The 19892-nt window shown below is 45.3% G+C and overlaps 1 protein-coding gene across 4 annotated transcripts in view; it reads right to left on the bottom strand.

Moving 5' to 3' along the window:
- Nucleotides 1-19892, bottom strand: part of NRP2 (neuropilin 2) — a 120836-nt gene that overhangs the window by 44879 nt on the left and 56065 nt on the right. For all 4 annotated transcript variants that reach the window (XM_090282868.1, XM_090282871.1, XM_090282874.1 and 1 more), the window contains exons 8-11: nt 11170-11314; nt 8207-8556; nt 6153-6297; nt 1853-1969 (exon numbers count right to left, since the gene is read on the bottom strand). In XM_090282868.1, the coding sequence (XP_090138994.1) occupies nt 1853-1969; nt 6153-6297; nt 8207-8556; nt 11170-11314 (757 nt within the window). The remainder of the gene's footprint in view (nt 1-1852; nt 1970-6152; nt 6298-8206; nt 8557-11169; nt 11315-19892) is intronic.

Below are 19892 nucleotides of genomic sequence, written 5' to 3'. Positions count from 1 at the left end.
ACAGGAACAACAGACTGCTGGAAACAAATTGCTCGTACTGCAGAGGTGAGGAGGGCTCACCTCTGAGACGAAGGGCACTGCTGGCTTTGGAGGCAGGGCACCATGGGGCACTGTTTATGCCTCTCTTTCCCAAGAGGCAATACATAATGCTTGCCCACCATTGGCCAAAGTCAGCTTGAGTCAAGAAGAAACACATGGAATCTATTACAGAAGTATCAACCTGTGGCTTGGAAAAGTCAGCTCTCAGCCCTCACCATCCCCTTCTCCCGACAATTTCTGAATTTCTATTTTTCCGTTTGAAAATATGGAGTAATTCAATATATCGTAATTTCTCTCTAATGTTTATATGCATACTGTATCTCAGGAACCAAATTCCACAATGAGATCTTATGCACGAAAAAGCAAAGGGAGGAACCACCAAAGAAACCTCAAAGGAAACAAACCACTACAAAAGGGAAAATTATATTAAACTTCTGAATGTTTGCAGCAGAACCCTTTAAGTTTTCCTTTGGACTGCCATTTAGATAGAGTCCCACCTCCTGCCTGCCATCAAGCTAACTTTGCTAATCTGAAACCATATATTAACTCCCTGTGCATTCCACTTTTGGTCCTCAAACTATCTTAAACATGTCTTGGAAGATTCTCCAAGTCTCTTCTCTCCTTCTCCTAAAACAAAAACAAGTTCATTAAAATGTCAGAATTCTGTATTCAACTAACCCTGACCAATAGTGTCCCTCCGCCCACACAATATACAAAAGCACATTCCTAAAAGCATGTGCATTAAATTATCATTTTTCAGTCACACAACTTCAGCGTTTATTTTTGGCTTCCCTCCCATTCTTCTCTGCAGCCACTTTTTGGGAGGCGGCCGTTCCATCAGCGCAGCACCTCAGACTGTCAAATGGCTGAGGGTGCGGGTTCCACAGACTGCACCATCCACCATCCACCTACCGAGTCGGTGCTACGTCTTCATGTCTCCATCACTTCCCAGGTCTCTTCTCCAATCCTTCCTCATTTTGTTTAACAAACATTTATTAATGGTCCGTAATTTACTGGAAATTGAGGCTGTCAAGCATTAAGTTCCAGCCAAAAATGCCAGGTGTTCCAAAATCTGTGGTTTGTTAGGAATGTCCTCAGACTCGGTCACCTTAGTGGTATGATTTAAAATGTGCCGCACTTTTCGGCCCTGCCAATTGTTTGTATCTAATGTGGATACGCTTAGAAGATGAAATGAAAGCAATACGGATTTCCCATGTGATGAGAAGGAGGCCCTGCGTTCTGAAGGAACGCCGAAGTACCTTTTCCCAATTCTGCCTTTGTCGCTGACCTGCCCTCCCCTCGTGGAGGATGCGCTATCTTACGGAGACATGATTATTCCACTTTCTCAATCAATGGTGAAAGACACAGGGAAATACAATTAAGGAATGGTTAACCGCTGAGTTAACCCGACCGTAGTGCTCTACCAACCATGTCAGCTCCAGATGTTCACCTGACTGTACAGTGAAGACATGACTAGTAGGAAAAAGGATCACAGCTGCAGATTCTGAAGATGTGAAGTGAGGGCTAGAGAAAAAGACTTCTTGGAGCAAGAATCCTTTTGCAATGGATACCGTATCTCAGCTGATGACCAGTGGATTTAGACCTGTAGGGCTCTACAGGTTGTTCCAATATCTGAGTGCTTCCAGATTGCTTGCAAATAGCCACTGCTCCAAGCGCCTGAGTACCCACACCTTCCTGACCTCTGACCCAGGCGACCTCCAGGTTTCTGCCCCAGCCACAGCTCAGCTTCCAACCCCACTGGTTGGCATCCATGCCATCCTGGATGAAATAGGACTTTGACCCCCATTCTCACCATCCTCAAAGCTGCAGTTCTCTCCACACTCTGTGGCCTCCTCATCGATGGGATATGGGGTGGTGGTCTCTTCGCTCTTCATAGTGGGTCCCAGCGTCTCTACCGTGGGCTTTGCATCTGCATAAAGGCAAAGGAAGAGGCATGAATGTTGCATGCAGTAGCCAGCATTGAAACGCAGCAGGAAGAAAATGCCAAAAACTAAGTTTCCTCTCTAAGTGTGTGCTACCAGAGAAGGGAAAGAAAGAAAAACTAAGATGGACATACACACCCACACACCTGAAGTCACCTTGGTGTGCTGTCAATGATGTCAGGAGTATTTTCTGAGTTGAACCAAAATGGACCCATGCTGCAGAAACAGCCCTGAGAGCAGCTCAGAGACAACCCCATGCTCCTTAAGGTACATCAGAAGCCCCATTGCGGCACAGAGGCTGCGTAAATGTTAATGAATGTGGGCGGTGCTGACCCGGAGGCGGGGCTCAACCATGCCCTGGGTGCTCTGTTTAAAACAGAAGTGTGGCTGGGCAGACACAAAACGAATGACGCCCATCAAGAATGGTTTAAGAAAATCTCAGTGCTTAACGAAGAGAGCTTCCATTCCATGGAAAATGCCTATCCGTGCACTTACCCTTTGGGGGCGTGTCTAACTCCTGCTTTCAGGTGGAATAGGTTTTCTCCTTTCAGCTTTCTCTGAGTCAGAAAGAACTTTCTGAACCAAAGCTAACCTGACCTAGGAGGCCCACCTATAACAAGATAATCAGCAACACAATCACCAAAGCCATAAGCAGAGCCAAACGCTTGGAGGTGTGACTCTAGACACTGTTGTCCTGTTTACACAAAAGTGAATGAAAAGCAACAGGGATTCAAGGGGACTCAGACTCCACTTGGTGGAAATAATTTGGGGCTGTGCCTTTAGGTCAAGGTGTGGCACATTCAAATGCTTCCTCGATGCAAACAGCTACTGTAAGCAAGGATAAATGGATTGGGGGTTAGGGAGAGTCAAATGTGGGACAGAAGGTGGCAGAGGGGATCTTGCATGCTTGGTTTAAAGGAGGCCACCATGGCTGTCTCCAGCAGATTGAGGCTCTGAAGGGTGGGGGTGGGGAGGCTTGGGGAGGTGGCCCGGTGTGGCCAGATCTTGTAAACCCCCCCCCACCCACCCACATGAATCCAACAATCCCCATGGAAGACCTCCAGACTCATCAATGTTGGCAGCTTATTCAAAATATTATAATAAGTAGAAAGCAACAGAACTGGGCTGGGCCAAACCTGGCTGCGGGCAGTTAGTTCTGACCTGGGTGATTCATGCCCCCATTCATTCACTTGTTTATTTGCTCACACCAATCATTCATTCAGCAACCATTTATGAAATGAATAAAACTGTGAGTCAGACCCTTGGTGGGACAAAAACAAGTTCTGGTAACTGGTGCTCTGGTCCATGTGTTGTGGGTGGGGTCTTCGTCCCAGAGCTGGGCTCCGACGAGACTCCGCGAGTAAGTTCATGCATTGTCCCTCCCATTTTTATATGTGTTCCTTGGCACGACTGTGTGTGATTAGGCATCTTTGTCAGGCCCCCTTCAGGATACCATTTAATCAAGCCGGGAGCTGAAAGAAATCACTAAATATGCTGAATAGCTTTCTCACGGTTGACTGCCCATCTCTTTGCTATTAAATACTACGCACATAACCTTTCAGACTTCCCTTTGCCGTGCCTGCCTCTTGCTCACAGTAAATAGCCAATAACCTCAAAGTGTCCTAATTTGTAAGTTCAAATTTGTCACTGTGTCACAGAATCTCAAACTCAATTGTAAAGCAAACTCTGGGCAGCAAGGCAAGAAATAATCATTTGAAACACAAACCAACTAACAGGTGAGGCACCCTGTCAAATTATTTAGCTGCAGTGACTCAGCCCAGCCCATTCTTTTTCCAGGGATCCTTCTGGGGTAGGAATGGAGAAGTGAACCAAGGATGAGTCGCAGAAATGAATGGACATGTGAAAAGCAAGAAAACCATATGCCATAGCACAGCAGCGTCTGGAAATGTTAGGTAGCAACATGGGTAAGCTGGTTGGTGGAGATGATGTTAAATCTAAGGGCACAGGGGGTTGGGGGGCCACAAGTGAGCAGGGCGTGTGACTGACAGTAAAGAAACAGCAGCCGGCCTCTGTGACCACGGTGTTTGTACTGGGCGCTCCGAGGTAACTGCCCGTTAAACTGCAATTGAAACCAGATGTCTGAGACTTCAAAGGGAGGGAGGGAAGCCCCAACTCTGATCTTCTGAGGAATGGCCAGGCAGGACTTTGAAATGAGAAACCTGTTGCTGACCATCACCAGTGTAATTTGGGCCAGGTTGGGGTGGGGGAGCACTAAGGGGAAAAGGCCATTTGCAACTGTCCGGCCGGTCACAGAGCAGAGCCAGGCTGGAAGAAGCATGGCAGGGAGGGACCGAGGACAGGAGGGCAGCGTGAGTCAGCCCCCAGTGAGCTGAGCGACCTCTGGCAGGTCATTTCCTCTCTCTGGGACTCAGCTTCTTCGTCTGTGAAAGGGGTGTTGGCTTAGATTTATGATTTTTTTCCCCCAAACTGTGTGTTGAACTTGTGAGTAGGTTGTAGAGTCAATTTAATGGGTCATGACCAGCATTTTAAAAATAGGAACTATACTATTTCAAAGTGCATGCACATGGTGAGGATGAGCACCGCTCTGGGAACCTTTTGCTTCAGTCATAGTTACTTACTCAAACATGTCGGATGCCAGGCTGCAGTCTAAGCACTTGAACTCTATGATTTTATTGAATCTTCATAATAACCCTCGGGGTGTAGCTCTGCCATTATCATCCCCATTTTTCAGCTAAGATAAGCGAAATGTGGAGAGGCTGAGTAACTCGTCTGAGGTTATGCCACCAGTGATTGGCAAAGGCAGGACTTGGACGTGGCAATCTGTCGCCAGAGTCCAGGCACTTCATGATAGTACACTATTCCCCATAGACACACACATGGGTGTGATTTTGTGTGTGTACATGCACACATGTATGCTTGTAAGTCAGGTGGGTTGTTCTATAAATTTATTTTAAGTTGCAGAGGATGGTTAAAAACATTTGAAAGCCACTGGCCCAGAGGCTCCTGGGTCTTGTGACTCTCTAATAATCTGATTTCAAGGAGGCCATAAATGCCACCAGCTTGTGTCACTGTTGGAGGGAGAGTTTTCAGCACCTCAAGCGGACAGGTGACGCACATTCAGCAGGGAAACTTGGCCTTAGTCCTGCCTAATGGGGAGTAAAGTGTCGTCCCATGAAATGTGTTATGGGGGCTGCTTTCAATCTGAGGGCGAGAGAGGCTAATTTGGGCCCGACCCCCACCTGCGTGCCTCAACAGGCCTCCTCCTCTGTGCCAATGCAGCCGGCACGCGGGAGGCACTTTTCTCCCTGGGAGCCAAAAGCACTTCTCCGACATGCCCTTATTAATCCTTCAGGCTACCCTGCGGGGGGAGCTGGTGACAGGTACTGCACAGACAGGAAAATGGAGACACCTGGGGCCCTGGTGGAGCGGGGCAGCCAGGCTCAGCTGCCTGCCACTCCCGCTGGCATGGGGCTCATGTGGCTGCCTCAAGCCCCTTCAGACAGGCAGTGTGGAAGTCCAGGGAGACCCAGTGTCAGCTCTGTGGAAGAGGGAGGGCCAGTGCCCAGAGGAAAGTGGGGGGGCAAGTCAGAAGGACGGGGCACTTCCCAGCAAACAAGAGGGTGGGCATGTGTCCTCAGTGAGCCTGGACCACCTGGCGGGGGCAGGAATGAGCAGTCCCCTGCCACACACTGGAAAGAAGTCTCCAGCAACAACGTCCCTCCTGAGCAAATGAATGCCTTTTACAGATGTGGCTTCCAAATGAAAATGCAGTCTCTTAGCCACTGACATCTGGAGGCCAGATTCAGACATAAACCAATTACTTTATTATCATGAGGGTTTTTTTTTCCTTCCCTAAATCAACAGCCACAGCTCCCTGGCCTGAAGAGTCAGGGTCTAATTGAATTTGGGTGGGTGGTGTGTGGTTATGATTTGTTTTTGAGAGACTCGGGCTGGAGAGCTGAAATCATCCTTTAAAAATGACAAAACCCCTCCCTTGAGAGATTGTCCCAAGACCAGAGGCTGTGGTGCCCATGGTCTGAGGCAGGAGAACATGGCAGGACCCAGGGTGGGCAGGCTCTGCAGGGTTTCGGGCTAGAGGGCTTCAACTGGGGATGGGTGTTCCCTCTGTTCCCATCCATGTCATGGTCTGACCTCCTCCCAGGGCATCCTGAGAAAGCAGGGCCTTACCTGTCCAGTCACAGCCAAGCACCTCCAGCCGCATCCCAATTCCTGCTGGCGACCACCTCTCGGGGTACACCCGCACGTACTGAGCAGGGACAGGGTCGAACCTTCGGATGTCAGGGGTGTCATAGTGCATGTTCCCTTCAAATAGCTGCAGGGAAGACAGGCTGCTCAGCCCTTCTTATGGGTGACCCCCTCCTCCATCATCCCTTTCTTCCCTCCCTGCCTCCTTCTCTTTCCCACACTTCACATCCAGCCAGAAGGCAGCGTCTTAGTTGATTCATTGTCATTAAACATTAAGATCCGCAAGGAGCTCCGTTCTCAGATCGAGCCTCTCATTCACTGAGAAGGTGGTTAGAGACCCAGAACACAGAAAACGGAAAGCAGACGTAGTGGCAATTGCCAGGGGCTGACTTCTGTCCTGGGACTGAAACTGAGGGCTCAGAAAAGAATTGGGCTTCCAGTGAGTCTTAAGCTGGGCCGAGCCAGAACGAAGAGAAGGAAGTTTAGGCTGCCTTGCCTGTTCCAAAGTTCTCAGCTTATTAGAGAAAGGCATTCTAATCCAGTTCTTTTTCTATTTTCTGAAAGCCTAGATTTAGAAAGTCCCAGTTGAGTGATAGGTCTTAAGTTCGCTGAGAGGCTAAGGGGAAGGTGACTGTCCCCTTCTCTAGATGAACAGCAATGCCTTCTGGTCACACACTGATAGTCAGAGACTGTGTCTTCCAAGCCTTCGCTTTAATGGAGGCAATTCCATCCAGAGAAAACTCGCCTAGTGCCCCAATACATAAAACTGATGACAGCGGGACTTCTCTGGTGAAGGTAGGTGGGGGACCCAACCCAGAGCACACCTGGGGGCCACTGATTTAGGGGAATGTTGGTGTGGGGACAGCCAGGGGTTGTGGCTGATTAGCATCCAGGAATGCTGCAGAATCACCTCACTTTGCAGGATGCCCTGGGCCCACAGTTCAAAAAGACGGGGGGCATAGTCATGCGGAGGGCAGGCTCTGACCCTGGCTAAGACCATCTCCTTTCCCAGGCCCCCACAATGATTAGGAGAGCCAGGGTCAGCTCTCCCTGGGGAAGCCTGTGGTCCAACTTCTGCTCCATCCACTGAGGGTTCCGGTTACCAAACCCGGAGCCTTTCCCAAGCCTCCAATTGCAAGCTGGGAGTGTACATCAGCATTGCAAAACCTCCAAGCCAGCCCTTGTCTCTGCATTAAGAATGAAAACATTTGCTTAGTAAAGGGGCTAGACAGAGACATGTGATACCCCCTTACTTGTTAGGGGCCCTGGTCTTCTGAAGAAAACAGGGTGGCAGGTGCGGAGTAACTTAGAAGTGAGGATGGGAAAGCCTGGCTAACCGGGAAATTAACCTGGAGAAGAGATATGATGTCCTCTCCTTCCTGGGGCTCCTCTGTGCCCTGTGGAAGGTGGACCCTCACTCCTCCAATGGCAGAGGAGTGTGCTACCCTGGCTTGCACTTGAGGCTGGCAGTGGGTTTCTCTTGCCTCTCCCCTGCCTCAGTATGAGAGGCGGGGAAGATCTAAGAGTCAAGACTAGGAAACTAAGAAAGAGGGCAGCAACATTCAGAAAAACACAGTTGTTTTTGGAAGTATATCCTTTGTTTCTATAGTTCAGCCTCCAAAAACCACATCTCTTTTGGAAGTCTGGCCAATTTGAAGGAAACTTGATCTGAAAGAGAATACAACGGGCATCAGACTTTACAGAAAGGCATTTGGGTTTTGAGATCAGACTAGCGAAGTCTGAATCATGGAACTACTGCAGGTGCACTGTGTGGCCCTGGGCATGACATCAAGCCTCAGTTTGTCATCTCTAAAATGGGAGTGGCCAGAGGGTCTACCTTCTACAAATGTTGTAAGGATTAAAATAATAATGATTAACATAAGGTGTTTAGTGCAGTGCCTGGCACAAGGTAATCTCTTAATATGTCATCCTGGAATAGAGGGGCTTGGTGATGACCATGAAGACGGGAAACCAGCAGCTCCCACTTAAATGGCCTGTTTATGGTAAGGTTACAGAGTCCTCTGGGATCAGCCTACCTTCGGCTGCTGGGTCCTGGGGTCCTGGACGTATTCCCAGTCCTTGCCATTTAGGCTGTAGGAGACTTTGAATTTGCGCACAAATGCCCTGGCTTCCACCGCAGTGATGCTGTCTCCTCCTCGGGCCCCCTGGATGATGACGCCTTTCACTGTCTTGGGTGCTCCCAGGTCCACCTGAAGCCACTCCTCACCTGGCTGGGCCTGTGGGATCCGAGGGAACCAGCCCGAGCGGCTGCTGACCAGGCGAGCGGTGCTGGAGCTCCAGAGGTACTCACGGGTGGAGGAGGCAGAGATCTGAGAGTCGGCGATGAGGCCTGAGAGCATCCCCAGCATGTTGGAGCAGGGGGCGTCTGCGGAGAGGCAAGGAAGGCATGGAGGTCAGGGCTGACACTGTACTAACTGGGGACCCCCCTGCCTTAGTAGAGAGCAGTAAAAAACACCCAACTGGTATCAAACACTTTAAGTCAGCACGAATTTCTTTGCATTTCAAGGGAGAACAGTGCTATGGCTAAGGGCTGAGAGTGGGAGCCCGACCATCTGGGTTCATGTTCGCTCTACCACTTACTATCTGGATGATCTTGGACAGAGGATTGAATTGCTTGCTGCCTCAGTTTCCCCAGGTCTAAAGGAGGACTAATAGTAGTACTTACCTTTTGGGGGTTGTTGCAAGGATTCCGCTAGTTATTATATAAATGCTCACAGCCTAACATGTCTAAGTATCTACTGCTGTCAGCCAAGGACTCTCATATCCTCGTTGGTGACACCAGTGCCCACTGACCCCCCTCGCCCCCCCCCCCCCCCGGGGGTGGTGAGCACAGGCAGGAGCTCAGCTGAGCATTGTTTCCTGGGTGATTGTTTTCCCAACTGGATGGAACCCTTCCTGGGGTCAGGTCTCTACCTCCTCAGCTGTTACCGAAGCCCTTTCCTACCTTCTGTCCTTCCCACATGGCGTTCTGCTGCCCCAAATGCTCTTTCCTTCAGTCATCGCTAGACTAACCTGTACCCGCCCCCCAAGCTTAAGTGTCACGCCCTCAGAAAGGCTGTCCCCACATTTCAATCAAGTCGGTTAGGTTGCTTCACTCTTTCTCAGAGCCCGCTGTTTTTTTCCTTCAGACACGCTTCTTAGTTTATAATGATGCAGTACTTGTCTTTGTGAATTATCTACCTTGCCCACTACCCTGCACGTTCCATGATGTCAGAGACAGCATCTGCTTCGCTCACTTCTCTAGCCCCAAGCTCCCAGCATGGGGCCCGGTACACAGCAGGCCTTCAACAAGTATTTGTGGAGCAAATGAGTCAGTGGAGGAGGCAGGGTCTACCGTCAGTGCGTATTAGACGCTAGTAAACAGAATGACAGATCCCCCAGGTGGTCCCAGTTCTTCAAATCCACTGGTTCTCTCTTTTCAGTTTTTCAGAAAAATGAGTTTTAACTGGGTCCTTGCTGGTTAGCCTGTGCTGACCTGGAACAGTAATGTGAAAGGGACCAAAAACGGGTGCCTAGGTAGGGTTAGGATGAACCACTTCCATTAGAGGGAAGCCGAGTCTTTGTACAAAGGTGACAAGAGCAGAGGATTGGTACTGAGAAAATGTGGGTTCAGTTCCTGGCTCTGCCACCTCCTAGTTGGGTGACTGTGGGCAAGCTCTTTATCCTCTCTGAGCTGTGGTTTTCTGCCCCTACTGACCTCATAGGGTTGTTACAGACAGTAGACAAGATGGTGTGCAAAGAAGACATGCAGAAATGTAGAGACCATATATATACAAGGTACTTTTAACTATTAATAGAAGTCTAAAACAGTGTTCCACAATGGGGCACTCACTCTCTGAGCTGGAATGAATGACTAGGGGACAGGCTGGTGGGGGGAAGATATACACTGAATACCCTGCTCTGGGCTTAGTCTACAAGACAAAGGGCTCAGACTCTTCATAAATGCTTGGGGCTGGTCCAGTCACCATCTCCCCCCATCCCCACCACTACACCAACCTACAGATGCGATTCCAGCTCCTGCTGTGGTCCTTCCAATCTGTCCTGGGGTCTCAGCTCACATTCCATGCCCCCTCACTTTCTCCTTTGGTCCCTCTTGCCCCTGTGCCGTTGAGCAAGCTGTGACTACTCCCTGCTGGACTCCCCACCAGTCTTTGCCCAGTAAGGCCTCTATGCCCTTTGCCCTCAGCTCAGTCACTACTTCCTCAAGAAAGTCCTCCTCCTCCCTGACCTCCAAGACTGAGGTCAAGTCCCCTAAAATGTTATTTATCATAGTTTTGATTTTACTTTCATTTATGGATTTGTTCGTATATTACTATGTCTTCCCAGCTTGTCCAGGTGTCCCTACAGTGTTGAGTCTGTTGTGTTCATCACTGTATAGCTCTTGGCCCCCAGCTGAGGCAGCAGAAAGTGTTATTTGAGAGCTGGGCTCTGAATTCAAACTGCTTAGTTTATTTATTTATTTATTTTTAGAGAGAGAGGGAGAGAAACATTGATGTGTGAGAGTAACATTGATTGGTTGCCTCTTGCATGCCCTTAACCGGGGACCCGGCCCACAAGCCAGCCATGTGCCCTGACCGGGAATTGAACCAGTGGCCTTTTGGTTCATAGGCAGGACTCAATGCACTGAGCCACACCTGCCAGGGCTCAAGCTGCTTAGTTTCAAACCCTGGCTCTACCACTTAGTGGCAGGGAACCTATGTCTCCAAGTCTTGGTTTCCTCATCTATAAAATGAAGAGAATAATAACATGTAACTTGTAGAAATGGAACATGATACATAGGTAGCATGCAATAAATGTTAGCTGGTAGAGATAGTAGACTTTTAATAAGTATATACTGAATGAATGAATGAACAGAGGAATTCTGCTAAGACTTGAATCCTTAAGCCAATCCTTCTAGAAAGTTCATGTGATGCAATCATGTGTTTGCAGAGCCTGGGACACAACCGACTCCCCAACCTAACGGGCGCACCCCCCTTACCTGTGACCCGGCAGCCGAAGAGCTCCAGCCGGAGGGCGATGCCCGAGTGCCAGGTCTGAGGGCGAACCCGGACGAACCTTGTCAGCAGCGGTGTGTGCAACTTGTTCAGAACCACCTCTGTTGCGTCGTTGTTGGCTTGGAATACCTGTAATATAAGACGCGAAACCACATTAATAAAATCCCCATTTGTAGTTGGGCCACCCGTGCAGCCTTTGAAGGGGGTGGGAAAGTTATGTTGAATTTTATTTCCCTCAAGTTTAAAAATAATCAGTGGGTTTGTTGTTTGGGGATTTTTTGGAAGCACCATGAAAAATATTTTAATTTCTCACAGAGCTCTAACTTGAAAACAATAAATGGTCTTCACAAAAACTTGGGGAGGCAAAGAAAATTTTGCCTCTGGGCTGAGAGCAAGCAAAGGAAGGAGCTTTGAAAAGGAAAACATGTCAGAAGCACAGGGGTGGAGGGAGTAGAAGAGCCTTTAAAAATGGAGCAGAACTATCATCTTTTAGGGCTAGTGGACCTCACTCACTAGCTTGAACTTGACTCTCCCCCCTCCTCATGTTGCAGGCATATACTAATATTTGCAGGGTATTTAATAATTAGGAAGGGCTTCACAATTGTTTTTGTTAGCTACTTAGAGGCCTGTTTGTGCCATGAAAGGGTGGGAGGGTGGGGGGCACCATCTATCCCCAGTGCCCCTGTGTCAATCAACATGTTCTTGGTTCTCTCTGGTCTTTGTTGTAGGGTCAGGGTTGCAGACAGTCCCCTTGGAGTCCTGCTCTGGCTTCCTCTCGCTATAGTCCCCGCCCTGTAATGAAATCCATCCCTGTCCTCATCTGACCAATGCATCTCTTACAGGAGGAAAGGCTTTCTGGAATAGCTTCTAATCCAACATGGTGGGAGCAAGTCCTAGCTTACCAGATGGCCCAAATCAATAACTGCCATATGGACCTTATGCTTTTTTGTGTTTGCTCTCCATTAAAAAAATAGCTGGAGCAAGTATATGTGAATTTTTCCTGGTTTCCTGGATAAGGATGGAGGGAAAAACCAAGTAACCAACCATCACTTTTAAATCATACCTGTTATGGCAGTAATAACCAAGTGACTATAAATCTATTCACAGCCAGCTGTGCCATGGCTAGCAATTTCTCCTGGGTAGGGGAGTTGATACTTCAGTTCATGATATCTAGATTGTGCCAGGTGTTTGGTCATTGATAGGGCTGGGAAACTGGTATATTAGAATATGAATACCTTCGAGCCAGACACTCTGTAAAGACAATTGCATCTATAACACCCTGCGGTTAAGTATTATTATTCACACTTTATTGATGAGGAAACTAAGGCTCAGAGACATCAGTCTGGATCCAAATGCCCTTGCCATATTTTTAGGTTTTAGGCTGCGTTTTCCTAGGTGGACTGTCATCTCTTTTAATACATCTGCAGTGTTTATGTTCGTGCCTAGAAGTCATGGAGCCCAGAAGTCATGGAGCCCTTAAGGTCTCCAAGCACAGATTGAATAGATGTAGAGCTGCTATTCCAGGTGAGTTTATTATCCCATTTTAGAATGTTCTGGGAAACAGCAAAGAGCAGCATGGAAATTCAGAGTTAATGAACAGTGTGGTGCTTTCTTCCCCAGGAGGGGTAGCCAGGAGCTCTGCCTTTTGGCAACCTTGAACCTGCCACATTTTCTGCTTGCTAAGGTCCAAAGTAAGAGCCATTTAATATAAAGCACACCACTGACGGTAAGGGTGAAGGGTCAAGAGACATCACACCTTTTGCAAGGAGATAAGAAGTGGCTTGCTTAAGACAAAGGAGAGGAAGAAATAGGTTTCTGCCAGCCCACCATATTCTGTTTAAATCTCTTGTTCTGGGTGCTAAATACCGCGGGTCCTAGGGAGCGTCCTGTTCTGGCCCTAAGGTCATCAGCTTCCTCCTTGGCTGCCTTGCTGGTCGCAGGGAGCACACAGGCAGGACTGCTTGACCACTCATGTCTCCCAGGTTCCATCTGGCTGCCTTATGCATAGGGACTGAGGGAAAAGGGGCGGGAAGACAAAGTGGGGAAGGCAAAGGGCCAAGGAAACACACAGAAAGAGGGCGAGAGCCGGACACCTGGGAGAAGACCTGTGGAGGGAGGTGGAGGGGGGGTGCTGAGGCTTTTACTCTCAGAGAGGGAGGACCAGATGGAGGGAGCAGGGCCCAGGAAGGCCCCCAGCTCACCATGCCTGTTTCTGGGCTTCCTCGGTGCTTATAAAGTACTCCGTGGCTCTGAGGAAAAGGAGAGAGGAATGGAACCCATTCAGGGAAGATGAATCAGTTCGCCCAGAATCCTAGAATTCAGCATGAGGCTGAGGCTTTGTGTTTGTTTTTTTGTTTTGTTTTGGCAAGGAAGAAGCAAATGCAGCACTTTGCTTATTTCGGGGACGGGTGCTGTGAGCAGTGGGGGGCCACCACTGGCCAGCTCCCTGAGGATGATGGCAGTGACTGTGTGTGGCCTCCATCAGGAGATGCTAAGGAGATTGAGGGGAGGGGGCCTCATTGGCCATGTGAATGCATAATTGGAGTGTTAGTGGATTTGAACTTTAACACAGCTGCAATCCACAGCGCACACACCACGCTGGTACTGTTTAGTTAGGAACACAGCACGTCTTATGTGTTTTTAATATCCAATTTTATCTTATCTGACCCCTTCATTTCTCAGCCTTGGCAGATAATACCAAGAAACCTTTCTTCCTTGACCTCAGTAGGGGAATGACTGTGCCTTTGGACTGCCTTTGGGAGGCTGGCGTTTGTGTGTGTGTGACTGCATGTGTGTGCATGTGCATTTGTACACGTCCAGGGAGAGGGCTGGCCTTCCTGTGGAAGCACGTGGTCACAGGCTTTGAGGGAGAGCCCCCAGGTCTCTGCCTACAGTGACATCAGTCAGACAGGGAGGCACACACTTGGTTTATCTGCCCTAGGCCACCAACCTGGCTGCTCAAATTGAACTTCACTCAGCCATTCCATTTTGCTCAGCTTCTTTCACTCCTGGAACCAAAAGAGGCTCTTTTAATGTGGCCTCAAATTGCCCTTCATGTTTCCAAGCCCAATCCCTTCTTGGTGTCTTATTTGCTCTTGGCCTTGTGCTTATATCTTCCCTCTGCAATTTGGATGCTTTGCTGAAGGAATACCATCTTATTTTAGTGAACTATTTATACACCTTTTACTTGGAGTGTGGCATATGGCAGCAGTGGGGGGTGGGGATGGGGGACCCAAACATCACTGAACTAGGATCCAGGAGACAGACTCTACTGCTAATTAGCTCAGAAGTGTGAGCCCCAACTTCCTCCTCTGTTAAATGAAGGGATTGTATGAGTCGATTTGTAAGTTCCTTTCTGGCCCTCAGATCCTAAGGCTTCCTTCACAAGAGTTTTCAATCTAGCACTGTCCCAGGAGTGTCCACTTTGTAACGGGGCATTTTAGTTACGCACTGTCCCTTACAGCCTAAGTGGTTTGTGGACAAGTGCTGAGGACTTTTATACACCTTAAATGGTGACCAAAACACACAGTGAGTGCCCCACTCAAAGGGAGAGTACACCTGGTGGATGTTTGGTTCAATAACAGTCCAAATTATTAATAACAAAGAGTAACAAATAACAACACCTTGGTCCTTACATATTGTCTTTCACCCAAAGATATCAAAGTGCAATTTATGAAAATCCATTTTAATGAAATATTAAGCACTTTCTATTTCTCCTGACCCACTGGATTTATAAGGTCTCTATTTTTTCCCCCTGCATCTCCCTATTTATAGCTGGTAAATGCTATCATATATTATACATCTTTATTATTTTCTCAATGCTTCTGTGGTTTCAGAATCACCTTTCATAAGTTTTCTGATCAAATTCTCTGAGATGGATTCTTGGCTTCCAGTCTAGGCATTGCAAGGTAAGGGGCTCTGCACGAGAAATGGTGCCAGGAAATTGGTTTTATACCCTATTCCCTGCCGACTCACTGAATCAGTACAGGCAAATCAATAAACCTTAGGTACCTTGGTCTCTCCTTCAGGAAAATAAAGTCAGTAACAGGCTTGCAGATAGATAGTATAACGTCTACCAGCCCTCCCCACTGAACTCAATGCCTACATAACACTCAGGACAGATGTTAAAGTAGAAACCATGTCACAAGTAACAAGTAGGTCTTTGTGAGATCGGGGGACTTCCAGTTCTGAAAGCCATTGACTCCCAAGTCGAACCTCGAGGCCACAAATTTTCCAGCCATAACTTCACAGTGAGATGTCCATGATGCTGAGAGAACTCCGTGGATTGTCAGCATGAGGGACACCCGGAAAGGCATAGATCAAATGCGATCAGATTATAACATCTGCTTTAAAAGCTGGATGTCACAGATGGTATACTTTTTTGTTAATTTTAAAAGAAAATGTTAATTTGGTTGCCTTACCACCCAAAGGAAGACCAGAAGTGTGTTCACGGTGACCCTAACTTCCTTAAGAAGTGGGAATAGAGAAAAAAAATCTATATATTATATTAATATAAAAGCTATGTTGGACATAAAGGTTTATTCAAATGTATCTCTGTAAACAAAGTTTAAAAAACAGTTCAGGGTACAAAGTTGTTTGGATAATCCATTTGGTGCCTCGCTGAATTCTGAACATAATCCAACACTTTGCAATTGATTCTTGAGATTTTTGGTTTCTTTTTCTTTTTTTAAATTTTATTTTGTTTTAAATTTAAATTTTATTGTATTTTTTTCCATTACCATTTAGTCCCTTACCCGTCCCCTCCCCTCACCCCAAGCAATCACCACACTGTTGTCCATGAGTCCTTTTTCCTTTTTGCTCAGTCCCTCCACCCCCTAATCCCCCCACCTCGCCCAAGTAGCTGTCATCTGCTCTCCATCTATGAATTTGTCTGTCTTGCTTGTTAGTTCAGTTTGTTCATAGATTCTACATATGAGTAAAATCATACGGTATTTGTCTTTCTCTGACTGGCTTATTTCACTTAGCATAATGTTCTCCAGGTCCATCCATACTGTTAAGGGTAATATTTTCTTCTTTTTTTATGGCCGAGTAGTATTCCATTGTGTAAATGTCCCATAGTTGTTTTACCCACTCATCTTCTGATGGACACTTGGGCTGCCTCCATATATGGGCAACTGTAAATAATGCTGCAATGAACATAGGGGTGCTAATGTTCTTTCAAATTAGTGTTTGGGGTTCCTTTGGGAACCCCAGAAGTGGGAGAGCTAGGTGAAAAGGTAGATTCATTTTTAATTTTTGAGGTATCTCCACACCGCTTCCCACAGTGGCTGCACCAGTCTGCATTCCCACCAACAGTGCAAAAGGGTCCCTTTCTCTACACTCTCATCAGCACTTGCTGTTTGTTGATTTACTGATGATGGCCATTCTGATAGGTGGTATCTCATTGTTGTTTCAATTTGCATTTCTCTGATGATTAGTAACGAGCATCTTTTCATATGTCTACTGGCCATCTGTATGTCCTCTTTGGAGAAGTGTCCTTAGCCCATTTCTTAATTGGGTTATTTGGTTTTTTGGTGTTGAGTTTTGTAAGTACCTTATAAAATTTGGATATTAACCTCTTATCAGATGTATTGGTGACTATGTCCTCCAATTCTGTGGGTGGCCTTTTTATTTTGTTGATGTTTTCCTTTCCTGTGCAAAAACTTTTCAGTTTGATGTAGTCCCATTTTCTTTTTTTTCCTCTTTCCTGGGGAGACTCATCCAATAAAATTTTTCTACAAGTAGTAACTGAGATTTTGCTACCTATGTTTTCTTCTGGGATTTTTATGGTTTCAGGTCTAACATTTAAGTATTTGATCCATTTTGAATTTATTCTTATGTGTGGTATAAGAAGGTAGTCTAGTTTAATTTTTCTGCAAGTATCTGTCTAATTTTCCCAACACCATTTATTGAATAAACTATCTTTAGTCCATTGAATGTGTTGCTTCCTCTGTTGAATATTAATTGGCTATAAAGGTGTGGGTTTATTTCTGGGATCTCTATTCTTTTCCAGTGATCTATGTGCCTTTTTTGTCAATACCAGGCTGTTTTGATTATTATGGGCTTGTGGTATAGTTTGATATTAGGTAGCATGATTCCTTCAACTTCGTTCTTCTTTTTCAGGATCACTTTTTTAAGTGGGACTTTTTTGGTTCCATATAATTTTTTGAAATATTTATTCTAATTTTCTGAAATACACCATTGGAATCTTGATAGGAATTGCATCAAATCTATAGATGCTTTGAGTAATATGGACATTTTAATGATGTCAATCCTTCCTATCCATGAACATGGTATGTGCTTCCACCTATTTGTATCTTCTTCCATGTGTTTCTTCAGTGTCTTATAATTTTCCATGTACAGGTCTTTTATAACCTTAGTTAGGTTCATTCATAGGTATTTTATTCTTTTGAAGCAATTGTGAATGGGATTGTTTTCTTAATTCCCCTTTCTGTCAGTTCTTTATAGGCATATAAAAATGCACCTTATTTCTGGGTATTAATTTGCTGAATTCATTTATTAGTTCTAATAGTTTCTTCATGGAATCTTTGGGGTTCTCTATGTACAGTACCATGTTATCTGCAAATAATGAAGTTTTACTCCTTCCTTTCCAATTTGGATGCCTTTTATTTCTTCCCTTTGTCTGATTGCTGTGACTAGGACTTCCAGTACTTTGTTGAATAAGAGAGGTGAAAGTGGACATCCCTGTCTTGTTCCTGATATTAAGGGGAACGCTTGTAGTTTTTGCCCATTGAGTGTAATGCTGACAGTGGGTTTGTCATATATGGCCTTTGTTATGTTTAGGTATGTTCCCTCTATTCCCACTTTGCTGAGAGTTTTGATCATAAATGGGTGCTGGATTTTATCAAAAGCTTTTTCAGCATCTATTGATATGATCATGTGGTTTTAGCCCTCATTTTGTTTATATGATGAATCACATTTGTTGATTTGCAAATGTATCAACCTTGCATTCGCAGAATAAATCCCACTTCGTCATGGTGTATAATGTCCTTGATGCATTGCTGTATTTGGTTTGCTTATATTTTGTTGGGGATTTTAGCATCTATGTTCATCAGGGTTACTGGCTTATAATTTTCTTTCTTTCTACTGTCTTTATCTGGTTTTGGAATTAGGATAATACTGGCCTCATAAAATGAGTTTGGGAAACTTCCCTCTTCTTGAACTTTATGAAGTAGTTTGAGGAGAAGTGTTAGTTCTCTTTGGAATGTTTGGTAAAAATTCACCTGTGAAGCCATCTGGTCCAGAGCATTGGTTTGTTGGGGTTATCTTTATTACTACTTCAATTTTATTAAGTATAATCCATCTATTGAGATTCTCTGACTCTCCTCCTAATTTATTTTTGGAAGATTGTATGTTTCTAGAAATTTATTCATTTCATCCAGGTTGTCCAGTTTGTTGGCATCTAATTGTTCATAATATTTTCTTACAATTCTTTGCATTTCTTTGGTGTCAGTTGTTATTTCTCATCTTTCATTTCTGATTTTATTTATTTGGGTCCTTTCTCTTTTTTTCTTGATGAGTCTGGTCAAAGGTTTGTCAATCTTATTTATCTTTTCAAAGAACCAGTTCCTGGATTCATTGATCTTTTGTATCATTTTTTTTTAGATTCTATTTCATTTATTTCTGTTCTGATCTTTATTATTTCCTTTCTCCAACTCAATTTGGGCTTTGTAGTTCTTTTCTAAGTCCCTTTAAGTGTGAAGTTAGATTGTTTATTTGAGCTTTTTCTTGTTTTTTTTTTAAGATAAACCTATAATGCTATCAATTTCCCTCTTAGGATTGTTTTCTCAGCCCCACAGATTTTCAATTGTTGTGTCCTTATTTTCATTTGTTTCAGGGTATCTTTTGATTTGTTCCTTGGTCTCACTGTTGATTCGTTCATTGTTTAATAACATGTTATTTAGCTTCCATGTCTTGGTGTGTTTTTCAGTGTTCTTGTGATTGATTTCTAGTTTCATAGCATTGTGATCAGAGAAGATGCTTGATATGGTTTCAATCTTCTTAAATGCATTGAGACTTGTTTTGTGTCCCAACATATGGTCCATCTTAGAAAAGTTTCCCTGTGCACTTGAAAAGAATGTATATTCTGCTTCTTTGGGGTGAAATGCTCTGAAGATATCAATTAAATCCATTTGATCTAGTGTGTCATTTAATGCCACTGTCTCCTTGCTGATTTTCTGCCTGGGAGATCTATCCATTGACATCAATGGGATGTTAAAATCCCCAACTATGACTGTATTTCTGTTGATCTCTCCTTTTATGTCCATCAAGATTTGCTTTACATATTTAGGTGCTCCTATGTTGGGTACATAAATATTAACAAGAGTTCTAACCTCTTGCTGGATTGCTCCCTTTATCATTGCATAGTGTCCTTCTTTGTCTCTTACTATACTCTTTGTTTTAAAGTCTATTTTGTAAGATATAAGTACTGTTACCCAGCTTTTTTTTCTTTTCCATTTGTATGAAATATCTTATTCCAACCCTTTACTTTTAGTCTGTGTGTATCTTTTGATCTGAGATGGGTGTCTTGGAGGCAGCATATATATATGGGTCATGTTTCTTATCCATTCAGCTACTATATGTCTTTTGTTTAAATGTAAATGGCATTTAAGCCGTTCACATTTAAGGTGATTGTTGATAGATACATATGTAGTGCCATTTTATCATTAGACTGTTTTTTTCCATT

Source organism: Furipterus horrens, unplaced genomic scaffold (assembly GCF_987537825.1).
Source record: "Furipterus horrens unplaced genomic scaffold, mFurHor1.1.pri manual_scaffold_1, whole genome shotgun sequence".
Lineage (NCBI taxonomy): Eukaryota > Metazoa > Chordata > Mammalia > Chiroptera > Furipteridae > Furipterus > Furipterus horrens.
This window is presented reverse-complemented; position numbering and strand designations above follow the sequence as displayed.